This window comes from Durio zibethinus, chromosome 11, assembly GCF_047325235.1.
Source record: "Durio zibethinus cultivar Kanyao isolate XHJ-2024 chromosome 11, ASM4732523v1, whole genome shotgun sequence".
In the NCBI taxonomy this organism is placed as follows: Eukaryota; Viridiplantae; Streptophyta; class Magnoliopsida; order Malvales; family Malvaceae; genus Durio; species Durio zibethinus.
This window is the reverse complement of record NC_143172.1, coordinates 19,102,408-19,115,156: the sequence shown is the minus strand read 5'-3', so window position 1 is coordinate 19,115,156 and position 12,749 is coordinate 19,102,408. Positions and strand designations below refer to the sequence as shown.

At 35.5% G+C, this 12,749-nt stretch overlaps 3 protein-coding genes and 1 pseudogene across 4 annotated transcripts; 2 read left to right on the top strand and 2 right to left on the bottom strand.

The window, feature by feature from the left end:
• Positions 1-172: 172 nt before the first annotated feature.
• Positions 173-3,332, bottom strand: LOC111289392 (uncharacterized). Its single transcript, XM_022880395.2, has 7 exons — positions 3,174-3,332; positions 2,246-2,432; positions 1,950-2,090; positions 1,471-1,579; positions 1,272-1,333; positions 739-842; positions 173-544 (listed from the first exon to the last, which is right to left on the bottom strand). Exons 2-7 carry the CDS (start codon positions 2,336-2,338, stop codon positions 442-444), a joined length of 612 nt encoding a protein of 203 aa, XP_022736130.1. The 5' UTR covers positions 2,339-2,432; positions 3,174-3,332; the 3' UTR covers positions 173-441.
• A 150-nt stretch (positions 3,333-3,482) lies between these two features.
• On the top strand, positions 3,483-7,055 carry LOC111289394 (protein phosphatase inhibitor 2-like). The gene is made up of 5 exons (XM_022880398.2): positions 3,483-3,582; positions 4,649-4,702; positions 5,469-5,581; positions 5,768-5,941; positions 6,599-7,055. Exons 2-5 carry the CDS (start codon positions 4,698-4,700, stop codon positions 6,820-6,822), a joined length of 516 nt encoding a protein of 171 aa, XP_022736133.1. The 5' UTR covers positions 3,483-3,582; positions 4,649-4,697; the 3' UTR covers positions 6,823-7,055.
• Positions 7,056-7,210: 155 nt separating this feature from the next.
• LOC111289393 (Sugar isomerase (SIS) family protein) lies at positions 7,211-10,813 on the top strand. The gene is made up of 2 exons (XM_022880396.2): positions 7,211-8,177; positions 10,542-10,813. The coding sequence occupies exon 1, from the start codon at positions 7,557-7,559 to the stop codon at positions 8,163-8,165; it is 609 nt and encodes a 202-aa protein (XP_022736131.2). The 5' UTR covers positions 7,211-7,556; the 3' UTR covers positions 8,166-8,177; positions 10,542-10,813.
• On the bottom strand, positions 10,303-12,240 carry LOC111289391 (tetrahydroberberine oxidase pseudogene; annotated as a pseudogene). Its single transcript, XR_016346442.1, has one exon. The product of XR_016346442.1 is annotated as a tetrahydroberberine oxidase pseudogene (transcript).
• Between the last annotated feature and the right edge of the window lie 509 nt (positions 12,241-12,749).

The following is a 12,749-nucleotide window of genomic DNA, read 5'->3' as shown; positions in this document are numbered from 1 at the left end:
TTACCCAGGTGCTTACTCATCTTTGTGCTTTGGCATCTAAGTAGTTAATATTCTTCTCTCCACAATTTGCTCTTTTATTCACTCCCAATTGCATTGAAAACCACTTCCACAAGAAGCCGCTTGGATGAATGAATACCAAGTAGGAATGTTGGTATGTAATTTATAACAATACTCCTATAAAACAGCATCTTTCACAATTAGTATGAATGAGAATTAAGAAGCTATTTCAATGGCGACAACTTGCAAGACATCAGTATCATCTGAATTTCACACACCATCAAAACAATAAAAAAAATGGACATAACTTTGCAGAGGGTGGAAAAGAATCGATCAGCTTTTAATCAAAATATATAAAATCTAATGTGAACCCTGATTTATTATTTACAGAAGCTACAAAAGCAGGGCAAATCAACTGCAACTTGGTATCTTTCCCTCTAAGCTCTAAGTAGGAGCAGTTACACCCGCACGAATTCTCAATCTTTCAGTTCTCTTGCTTCTCTCCATTACCTCCACTAACCGCTCCACACCTTCTTTAATCCCCATCCTGCAGTTTAAAAAAAAAAAAAACTGCAACGTTTATATCTTTGTAAATTTAAGGTGAACTGCATGGTTACAATGACGGTACAATACTCCAAACTGAGGGTCAATAGTACATATAGAATGAAAGATTCCAACTGCATCCAACAAGAAAATGGAGCTCAAACTTTATGGAGACAAGATTTTCATGAATAAGCTTACCCATCAAAAGCAGAAATGGCCTCAAGCATGTAAACCCTTTCGTCCAATTTTTTAAGATCTAGATATCGGGCAAGTTCTTCAGCAGATACAGCTTCAGAGAGGTCCTGCATTGAAGCACACTGGTTAAAACCTTGATTATAGTCCACTCAAATTCAAAAGAGGAGATGGAAGAAAATCTTGACCACAGTGTTTCTCATAAAGAATAAAAGGAAAACAGATATAACAGTTACTAAGCTCAAGAATTTTCCATTATGTGGAACGCTTTTTCCTTCACCACCTGCTTTCTAAATGCCAAATAAAGTTCATTTATGCTGACATGAAACCAGATGTTTCCAAGTCCAAAAAGCATAAAAATGCCACAGATAAGGCACTAAATGCAGAAATAAATAAGAATGTTATACGGAGAGATATATGATATGAAACAAGGAATTCTCATAGATGCTTTAAAGAAAAAGGGAAGAATTTTCATTGTCAACTTGTAATTTACTTAAATAACTTGGATTTTGGGGATCTGGGATTAGGATTAAGGGTACCTGCTTGTTTGCTAATATCAAGAGAGGGGCTCCCTGCAGATCCTCGTGTCTAAGAACTTTCTCTGAATACGAAATAAAAGGTATTAGTAAGTCAATATATCGCCATCAAAAAACTTCACAAGTTATAAAACTATAGTCAATACCCTGGAACTATAACAAAATAAGCCCCCATATCATTAAATGATTAGACATTATTTACCAAGTGCAGATTTTGAATCTTCAAAACGTGAAGGGCAAGCAGCATCAATTACGAATATCACAGCATGTGCCTCTTCATAGTATTTCTCCCAAATTGAGCGAAGGCCAGGCTGGGAAAGATAGGAAAAAGATAAATTTGCACTGCATATTGAGCTTGCTTTGGGCATTTGTTTTATGCATGACATAAAACTATAAAATCAAATGTCAAGGTTTTAGCATAAAAACTTGCGACTGCATATTGTCAGTTTATCTCCCTTATATACATTTTGAATGATACAGGAACAAAGTGCTTTGAGAAGTTCTGTTAAAAAAACATTGCAGCTAAATTAGTGAATAGACTGAAAGCTTTCAATTGGACAAAACTAAGAAGTAGCATTGAAAAGGCATGAGTTAAATGTGCACTCAAATCACCATAGCGAATAATTAATGAAATATCCATTGTGTTTATATATATATATATATATTATGAATTCCACTTACCTGGCCTCCCAGGTCCCAGAACACTAGTTTCGTATTTGATACTTCAATCCGACCAATATTAAGCCCCACAGTTGGAACAATTCGATCAGGTGGTAGGCCTTCTAAGTTTGAGTATAATGACTTCAACTTCTCCAACAATGTCTAATTCACAAATAACAAAAAAGATCAATGCTGAAAGCCAGAAATTTTTTGCAAACAGTTTGATATGGATGAATCCTACAGCAGTCATTACTTATCTGCCAGGGACGAGTAGAAGATTAATTTTAAAACCAAAGAAATAACTTGAGAGACATTACTGTTTTCCCAGCCTTGTCAATTCCAAGAATGAGTACATGAAACTCCGTCTTACTAAATATGTACTTCCAAAGTCCATAAAAGAGTGAGAACATCTCTGTCTTGTTTACTAATATCAATTATTCAATCCTTCTGAACTTCAACACTAAAAATAACTGTCTCTTGTTGTCATAATTTACAGCCTGAATCCTGAAAATTGAAGTCAACATTACAAGGCAAACAAGAAGAATTAACCAAAGATCAAAAAGAATGGAGTCAAGTACAAGAAACTCAGCCCAGTCAAGTCGTTTAAAGATTGTTCAAAAAACCAGTTTTCATTGCTTAAGTTATTTAAGCAACAACTCTTATAATCTAACAAAGAAATAAGCCTGCAAAATCATTTTCAGAATCTTTTCAATCGGCAAATAATCTGCAATAAAACAACTATTGCTTCGTTTTCAGCTTTTCCTACCTCTCAATCTAACTTCTCAAGATGCAACTAGCATTCAACATTCACTGTTTCCTTCACTGTTTCCTTCCAAAATATTAACATGCCAAATCTGATCGAACTAATAATTAAGACGAACCATAAACCAAGAACGAATCTCTTCAGAAATTTATAGTTTTAATTTTTAAGGAAATTAAAATGAAAATTGACAGTATCCATTAATGGAATAGATCCAATTGAGCAGTGGAAAGATTAGATTGAGATCTCGTCTCAAAGAAGAAAAACAAAAATAAAATCTAGCTACGAATCCATAATAGAAGAAGCATGAAAAATAGAAGAAAGTTAACAACTTGTGAAGATTGGAAAACCAAAATAAAAATCCATGGCCAGAACTGCCAGATTAAGAGTAACGAAAGAAAGAACAAAAGGCTTCGATCCAAAAAAAAAAAAAAGACACAGTAAAACAGATCAAATTCGAAAGAAATGTGAGAAATAATCCTTACTTTCAAAGGAATTTAATTGCAGGATTCTCGCTTCTCCTGCCGTGCTGTTAAGCGCTGGAAAAAATAAGAACCGCTGCTTTTCTGTTTTCTTGCCAAATTTCCCCTTTTTTCTTTTTCGTTCCCTGGGTGCCTCAACATTCATATTTCAATGTTGCCCTTGGCCACGTCAATGGACCCCAAGTCGCTTACACGGTAAGATCCACTGGGATCGTTAAAACTGACGTCAACAAAAAAGTCTAATAAACCGAAGGTGGTCGTAACTCCATTGCATCCGGATTCAACCGGTAATTGGAAATTGCGAAGGGTAGAATTGAGAAAAATAAATAATAGAAGGTCAAGAAATGAGTAAAATAAAAGCCCCTAAAAACATTTTCGTGGAAATTTGGTCGACACGAGGAGCGATCGAAAGGTACAAATTTCTCTCCCGATTTCCTTTTTTTTCCCCCATGTATTTGAAATTCATTGAAAAGAGAAAGAAATGGAAATCTTTTATTTTTGGATTATTAATTATTATTGGAGTTAATTTGGCCGTTTCAAACTTTTCTTCTATTTGTTCTTGCGTTTTCTCGACGACCAAACTGAGCTTCATAGGCGGATCCTTGTATTGAATTGATGGATTGGATTAGTTATTTCTATATAGTTCATTCAACGGATTACTGTTTCCTTCTTATTCTGCAATTTCGCCCTTTGCTTCATTGTCCTTCTGATTCTAGGTTTAATTACTTGCATGTAGTTGTACTTTATTACTATAACTTTTTTGTAATTAGGGATTTGCAGTTTCTTAGCTGTATAATCTATGCGTACACTTTCGGTTTCATTATCTTTTGCCATTAACTCGTACAGTCGTTCACTGTTTTAGGCATGGTCCATTTTGCATGTAGATGAATTCTGTATGTCCTTTTTTTATTATTATTATTTTGGATTCTACTAGCAGTAAACCTGAAATTGTTGGACTTATTGGGGTTTACAGTTGGGAATCGAGAATCTCTGTTGACTCTGTATAGCTAGTTAGAGTTGCTGATGCATGTAGCCCTAGCATAATGAGATTTTTGCTGCCAGGAATTCTCATGATGAAGCAGCTGGGAATTTTTTTTTAGTTTATTTCGGGATAATTCTGTGTAATTTCTTCCTCTCATGGCCACTATTAGCATTTTCTGTTATTGGGTTTTGCATAGTTTTTTTCTGGAGTTTGAGTAGCTAGGGCTTTTGACACAATTTGGTGTTGTAACTTCTGGTCTTTCTAGTACCTAATTTCTCAATTTGTAATGTTATCAACTTGAAACATTGTTTGCCTTTCAACTCATTCAGGTTTGATTCTTTCCTTGCCACTCTTATGCTTTACATAAAATAACAGCCAAGACAAGCCTGATTATAGCATGAATCAGTAGTATCACTCTGTATTATCTGCATAATAATTTAGATGTTTCATTTTCCATATATTAAAGTTTTGATTAGTGATTATGATAATGTTTCAGTGGACCAGGACTATTTGAAGCTTGCTGTTAGCACGTGGGAGTTTTCCAGATGACGTAATTCCAAATATCTTCCATATTCTTTTCTTACTTTCCTGTTTTGCCCTTTTGGAAGGAGATGGGACGGGATGGGATGTAGGGTTGATTTGTGGTTAACTTGTAGTATTAAAATTTGTTTTTATCATTATTCTTTATAGCATGTAATAAGAAGTTATTGCTATTTTTGACGCTAAACAACCTCAACTTTTCAACTTCAATTCTTAGCCTGTATTTTCCCTATTTAGGTTTAATCTAAGCAGTTCTAGATATGGCTTTCTTTAATATATTGACCATGCAGATTGTTCATTTTAACAGAGAATGGATTTTTCGAATTACTTAATATTCATAAGGTATTTTTGTCATTTAGAAAAGGCTCTCAAACATATCAGTTAATGTTTTGATATAACTGAAGGTGAGCCGATTGCACTGGTAAAAATGGGGTAAATGTGCCCATTTTAGTTATTTATTTGTCGTGCCAAGTGACAATGCATTACGTTGATGTATCACTTTAATGAGGAAGGATATAGTAAACTCATCTAGAAGTCAGCCTTGTATCACTGCCTTGATTTGGCTATGGCTGGAGTTCAAATCCAGTTTCTTGACTCAAGTAGTCCAGTATTAGCTGTTTTTGTAGTATATTTCCATTTTGCATTATACTTGCTTGTTTTTATGCTTCGATTTTTATTTTAATACGGTTTGCTATTAAAGAAAGAATTATAGTTTTTTTCAGTTACATTTTTCTTAGTTGTTTTTTGGATCTGATAGTTCTTTGTTGGGGTAACAGTAGGCGTGTAAGATGGAACGAGGAAAATCTGGAGGAAATTGAAGCAAATAAACCCATAAGGCAGAAAATAACTGAACCCAAGACGCCATACCACCCCATGATTGATGATGATGGTATTCTCGTTCACATGGTGTTTTTCCTTCTGCATAAGCCTATTATTTTATGTGTGGGTACATGTGTAAATGTTAGAAAACGGTGTTGATCTAGTTTTGTTTTCACTTTATTTCTGCTTTTGGTTAGAGCTTTTTTCTAAAAATTGGGTTACATTTCTCACCTTATAATCTGGATCTTGGTTGTAGGGTCTTTGTCTCCCATAGGACGTAGTTTCAACGATTGTATCGGTGATGCTATGGATGCAGATGAATTATGCTCTGCTTTGAAGGATGTGGCTTCCTCAAGTAGAAAAACTGGGCAATCTGGTGGCTGGTCATCTTCTGAGGATGAAGCTGATCCTATGGATCATGAAGAAGAAGGTTTGTTGACCATTGCTTTTAAGTTGTCCTTTTCCCTTAGCATATTTAAAAATGTTTTACTTTAAGTTGGTAAGCATCTCTAATGACTGCTTTATCTTCAAAGAGATTAAAAGTGAGAAAAAATCCTTGACAGTATGAATGGTATAAGTTCTGCTCTAGTAGACAGCTTTTGATGGTTATACCCTTTCTTGTTTTTCCTAGTGAACTTTGTCATCTCGAGAAGAGTTTTTTCTTTTGGAAGGAAGGGTGGGAAGTTGATTGTTGAAATAGTCAGGATTGACCTGCTGTTGTGTAGATTCATGATGTTGAACGTTATCATTAAAAGCTTCTAAACTCTGCTTTAACTTATAGCTTGAAAATTTCCATCATTTCCTTGTGCCATTTTATGATGGGTTCCAATCATCTGTATGATTCTCATGGTTTACTCTTATACCTTTTCAAATATTGAGAAAGTAAACAGAAGTAAATGACATGTCTTACAAATCATGCATTACCTAGTTCCAGAAAAGTGATAAGGTTCAACACCTCTCATTACCCTCCACCATCCCAATCTATGGTACCTCTTTTAGTTCATCACTTGTTGATAGTTTTCTGTCTTGTGTTCAATCTGTGGGTGATGGGTTTAGTCTGTTCCACTTTTGTCATATTCTGAAACAGGTCGAAGTGGTATGAGTTTTAAGGAACAAAGAAAGGCACACTATGATGAGTTTTTGAAGGTAAAGGAACTGCGACGTAAGGGCTCTTTCCTTGAGGATGGAGATGATGAAGTGGAGGGAGATTCATCTTCATCATTAAGCTCTGGTGTCAAAGACATAGAAATACGGGAAGGTCCTGCAACTCTGCCTCAAAAATCTTCTGCAAGTCCGGCTAATGGATCTTAAAGTCATCCGGCCAGTCTGAGACCTAAAGCTGACTGTTTTGACATCCTTTTTCTGGTAGTTTTATGGTATTTTGGTGCAAAAAAAAAAAAAGAAAAAAAACCTTTAGGTTCTGTATTTCTCCATATTTGAGTTAAACTTGTACATAATTTTCCCTCATTTGGCATGTTTGTATGAGGACTTGCGCACCAAACTTTTGATCTTTGACAAATAAGCAAAATGGCAAGGTTTTGAGACGTTGATGTGCACCCTGATTCATATGCTTCATTGATGTATATCTTAACTCTTAAACACCTTGCTTGGGCTTCAAAAACCGCTTGATTTAGGAAATTGCCATTTGCTGATGAAGGGCGAGTTATCTCTTTCATGGTTTGCCACACGGATTTTTTTTTTCTTGCGATTTTATCTGAACACAAGATTCAAAAGGTTTTTTTTTTTTTGTTGACAAAGGCGCAAGATTCAATTGAGACGGCGCCAAATCAACGTGGGAAAATTAAGCTCATCTTTTACTGGTGGATTTTTGAATGAATTAGAGATTCATTGCCATATTTGAGAAAGAAAATTTCATGTTAGTGTAACAAAATTAGGCACTGTTAATAGTGCTTGCTGTCTCTCAAATCTTAGTAACTGCACGCTTATCCGTAGTACACATCTGTTATCCACTTGTTCTTTGTCTTTTAGGGAGGATATAATAGACGGTTCAACGACCCAGCACATAACCCAGAAACTCTGCCACCATGGACACCGATAACGCTTCAATGGCAATCCTAGCCTCCCAAATATGCAACCATATAGCCTCCATCTTCTCCAAACCCATTACCCACCCACCAGCCTTAGACCTCATGGTAGCAGAGTTGACCTCCATAGCGTCCCAAAAGGGTCGCGTCTTTCTCTATGGAGTAGGCCGAGAAGGTCTAATGCTAAAGGCTCTGTGCATGCGCCTGGCTCATCTGGGCCTCTCTGCTCACTTTGTCTTCGACATGACCACTCCTCCGATTACTTCCAAAGACCTTCTCATAGCCTCAGCTGGCCCTGGAGGATTCTCCACCGTTGATGCCATATGCTCGGTGGCAAGATCCCACGGTGGTAGAGTTTTGCTGCTAAATGCCCAACCTGAGACTGGATACAGCGTGAAGCATGCAAATGTAGTGGCGTATGTACCAGCACAAACAATGGCTGATGATAAGGAGGATCGTGGTGAGGAGAAATCTAGAACGTTGCTACCTATGGGGAGTGTTTACGAGGGGGCCATGTTTGTGTTGTTTGAGATGGTGGTCTACAAATTGGGTGAGGTTTTGGGAGAGAGTCCTGAGGCTATCCGAGCTCGTCATACCAATCTTGAGTAAAAAGTCTGCTAGGTATGTACTCTGTCTGGACCTCCAACCTTTTCTGCGCTTGTATGCTTATGTCTGAAAATTAAAAATTAAAAAAGAAAAAAAAAAAGAAAAAGGATTTGGTTTTTGGCAATGGCTGGGAGCTTCAGTTCTTAAGTCTGTTATTGTTGTTGTTGTTGGTTTTTTATTACATGCCCCTGGTTGTTTTCTGTTTTATTTCCAAAAAGAATAAATCAACTGAAGGTATGACCATATTAGTCTGTAGCTTAAAACAGTCAATTAAGATTACTTGCTTTCATGCATAGTTGTGGAGTCCAACTTAGTAGTTATAACATAACATCCATCAATGATCATAGAAAAAATCTATCATACTTGATAAATTATCAATATATCAGTGTAGGCCAACTCAGCAGTTATAGCATCCGTGAATGCATACTAAGCTGTCAACAGATATTCAATATTATATCAAGTTAATAATTTTGTTGTTATAAAATTTTAATAAGCTAATTTGTCTGTTCTTTAGTTCTGGGTATTTATGGTAATGGAACTCTGTATTTGAATGATATCTCAGCTCTCTTACCATCCATAAACATATCTCAGAAGTCTTTCCCCACTCACCAGTTTCTGTTTCATGTGCAGATATTCTGGGAGTAGGTTTTGATACCAAGTCTATTATCTTGATCTTGATCTCTGCATTGTTTTTATGTTTATACTTGAACAAAATTATCCTAGGTAGAAGATACAAAACTCTAACAAATTAGGTCATATTTGGAGTTTCCACAGGCGGCGCCCGAGTAAAATATGCCCTACCATCAAACTCTACTCTTCATTAGACATCTCAAATTCTTAATCCCTAATATTATATTTCTTCTTAAGGGGAAAAAGTGAAAAACAGTTATAGTAGTTGTTAACTTAACATTGATAACGGTAGTAATAAATACCAATGTTCCTAAAGCTACTGAAATTCATGCTATCATCAACAATTCTGAGTCTGATAAAAAGCTTAGCAAACATATTTGATTGGTTCTGTCCTACGAGCAACTTTTTTTTCCAGTTATGACATTCATAGGTGTCTCTTCCTCATGAAAACCTGGGAAAGCTTCGGTCAGGGAATTAGGCAGAGATCTTAGGCCTTTGGAGATTATGAAGTTTTAAATGTAGCCCTATTAGAAAAAAGTATTATCAATGGCCAATTTCACTGTGGTAATTGAATTCTGAGGTAGTGGTTATTCTATGATTAGTTGATTGGAAAGGACAATCATCAATTATCCCTTAGCTTGCTTCAAGCTGTTTGATAGAGGGAATTCAAAATATCAAATGCATCAGAGCCTGTAGCCTGAATATATTAAATTTTAATTTATTTGCTGATTATTGTACCCCTGCCTTCCACGCAACCCACTCTGGTGATCAAAGTTTAAGCCAAAATATGATGAATAAAAACTACACCAAACCCATACTGACAGAAATAGTAACGAAACAACACTAATATTTTGCAATATACTTTTCATTGAAATCTTTATTCATGTTTAACAAAAATCTGAACTCTCAAGTCTAATCACCTTACTTCTTCCATGAGGACGAAAGAGGAGGGAAACTTTGTTCATTTTTTAAGAAATTCTTATGATCATTCACGGTCTTTATATGTACCAATCTGTTGAAGTTATTCTTATAATCTTTATTCCTGTTTTCTCTTTCTTTTCTCCCCATGGCAGAGCCTTCTTTCTTCTTGCAACTGCTTTTTTTTTCCCTTTAATCTTTTTTTTCTTTTCCTTGTTTTGTCCTTCTCTTTTTCTCTAGGTCAAATTCATAGTTAGTTAAAGGTCAAAAGTAATCCCAAAATCATGACTAAAAAACTCAGTTAGTCCAAAAACATTTGTTATCTTCTTAAATACTCCATTTACAATTAGTTAAAAGTCTAGACTAACCCTGAAAATAAAATTAAATGATCCAATTATTTCTAAAATCACAAGTTAAACCAAAAATTATATAGCTTAATACCGCAATTAAGCCCTACATCATCATTTATGCCCAAGCTTAATTATCTTAAAACTATGCATCAAATTTTTAAATTGAGCAACTTTATTGAATTGGATGGATGGTATTGAAGATTTTATTATGTATTCGTTCGAGTAAATATAAGCGAAATTCATAAAGTAAAACATGTAAATAATTGCATTAAGTCGAACTTTATAGCATAAAATAGAAATTTGGAGAAAGAAATGCTAAAATCTATACTACAGACAAAACCTACTCGATCTTATTGGTATATATATAATTTATTAGACTGGGCATTCCACCATTGTGCCAGAAATGCTAAGAAAGAAGTCAGCAACTCTTTATTATTTTTCTAAAAAGCTTTATGCTAATGAGTTTTTTTATTTCTTGAAGAAATGAGAGGAGGGATGCTTTGTTCGTGTCTGAAGAAATTTTCAGGATCAATCATCGTCTTCACATGCACCAATCTATCAAAGTTGTTCTTGAAATATTTACGACCCCAGATACTTGCTTGCGCATAACTAGTATTAGCTTTATTGTTGTTCGTTCCAATGTCAAGATCTCTATAATTAATGTATGCCTCTCGTGGAGATTTTGAAACAAAAGAACTCATGTAACTGTAAAGCCTTCTGATCCATCTTATGTACCTTTCAGAGTTTATGTTGTCTTCTTCTTGCCAACCCACATTATATAAGATTTTGTACAAATTGCCAGCTCTATGTGGAAATGGAGTTGCACTCTCTGGAATCTCATCCATTATCCCCCCATAAGCAAAAAAACGAATATAACCAGATTCTGCTTCTTCCTCAGAAACTCTTGACCATAAACCTCTCAGTCCAATTTCAGGTATGGGTTCCTTTACATAGTCAGATTTTGCTTTGTAGGATGGCCTGGTAAGAGGACTCTGAAAATTCCTATCAAGCAAAATCTCCAACGATTGATTTCGTATTTGGCCAAAGTAAAGAATAGATTCAATCCAACTCATCTCAATGCAATCTTCCTTAACTAGTCCCAGCTCAGGAAATCTCTCTTGCATTAACTGAACAAACTCATCAATGCCACCAAGAAATAATGAACTAAATGAAGCTACAACTGTTTTCTTCCCATCTTGACTAGAATTCACCCTGTTTAGAGCAACAGATGAGTATATTCCATAAGGAAGCTCTGGTGCAACATACTGCCAACGATGAATAAGTTTGATTGCATTTTGTTCAAAGGTCTTGCTAACTGAAAATGCAGTCACAGTTGTCGGAATAGGAACCAACTTTAGTTTCCATGAGAGGACAATTCCGAAGCTACCACCTCCACCTCCTCGAATTGCCCAAAACAAATCTTCCCCCATGGATTTTCTATAAAGAATTCTTCCATTTACATCAATGAGTTGAGCATCAACTATGTTATCAGCAGCAAGACCGTATTTTCGAAACAATAAGCCATATCCTCCTCCGCTAAAATATCCACCCGTACCCACAGTGTGGCAAGTACCCGCTGGAAAGGCAAGAGTTGTACTTTTTTCAGCAATCCTGTAATAAAGTTCACCAAGAATTGCACCAGATTGAACCCATGCAACTCTATTTTCAACATCAACATCGACTGATCGAAAATTAATCAAGTCAATGATGACAAATGGAACTGCAGAAACATAAGAAATACCTTCAAAATCATGCCCACCACTTCTAGTTCTAGTTTGGAGCCCATGTTTTCTTGAACAATAAATTGTTGCTACAATATGGGATGTATTTAGTGGTGTTACAATGACCAAAGGTTTGGGTGTATCTGGTGTGGAGAACCTAAGATTTCGGATAGTAGAATCCAAAACAGAGGAAAATGAAGAATTATTTCGTGTGTAGATTACTTTAGAAATAGTAGGGTCATTTGAACGAAGGGAAAGGCAATGAAGAAAATCCTCATGAGCCGAATTTGCCCATGACAAGGAGAAGAGAGAAGCAAAAAGCAGTGGCGTTAACAGTGAAAAGTGAGGAGACTTCATTTCTTATGTTGATTTTGTGCGTCTAAAGTATATTGAGAGAATCCGTATTTATAAATATTCCACAAAATATGTGAACCCCTGGATGAAATTGAGGAGCGACTCGACTTAATTTGTTTTCTTCTGTTTTTTCCTACTAAAATGAAGGTGATCCAGACTTTGATCAAGCAAATAAATAAATATTCGACGTGACGTCGTTCATGGCGATTCAATCTTTGACTATAATGCGAGGGCTACACATATATGTTTAGATAAAAAAGCTTTTCAAATTTCTCTAATTTTTTCAAAGAATTTGTAGCGTACACGTTAAAATCAAACCCAATTTTCAACTTTCAGATCGCAAATGATAATGAAAGAATATATGCGATGCAATTCCGGATGCATCATTTAGGCGGTGCCCGGTTATGTGAACTGTCGTTAGAAAATGTCCAATTCGTTGACTAGGAATTATACTGCGAAGAAAGTTACCAGTGGCCACCTAATCTGACTAACGGACAATTGTCCCTTTTTTTTTTAGTTTTCATTTGACAAAAAAAATTGTTTTATTGTAAACAACCAATGAGATTGAGATTTTAAGTATATCCATAATAACAAAAAAAAAAAAAAGAAATATA

What these genes read in the sequence shown, in the direction of transcription:
- LOC111289392 (XM_022880395.2), bottom strand. Translation starts at nt 2,338, where the DNA reads ATGTTCTCACTCTTTTATGGACTTTGGAAGTACATATTTAGTAAGACG. An exon ending in TTGACAAGGCTGGGAAAACA is followed by an intron (nt 2,091 to 2,245) that starts GTAATGTCTCTC and finishes TTTGTGAATTAG; the next exon opens with ACATTGTTGGAGAAGTTGAA. An exon ending in TGATATTAGCAAACAAGCAG is followed by an intron (nt 843 to 1,271) that starts GTACCCTTAATC and finishes GCTTCAATGCAG; the next exon opens with GACCTCTCTGAAGCTGTATC.
- LOC111289394 (XM_022880398.2), top strand. An exon ending in CCCCATGATTGATGATGATG is followed by an intron (nt 5,582 to 5,767) that starts GTATTCTCGTTC and finishes TCTTGGTTGTAG; the next exon opens with GGTCTTTGTCTCCCATAGGA. An exon ending in TATGGATCATGAAGAAGAAG is followed by an intron (nt 5,942 to 6,598) that starts GTTTGTTGACCA and finishes ATTCTGAAACAG; the next exon opens with GTCGAAGTGGTATGAGTTTT.
- LOC111289393 (XM_022880396.2), top strand. Translation starts at nt 7,557, where the DNA reads ATGGACACCGATAACGCTTCAATGGCAATCCTAGCCTCCCAAATATGC.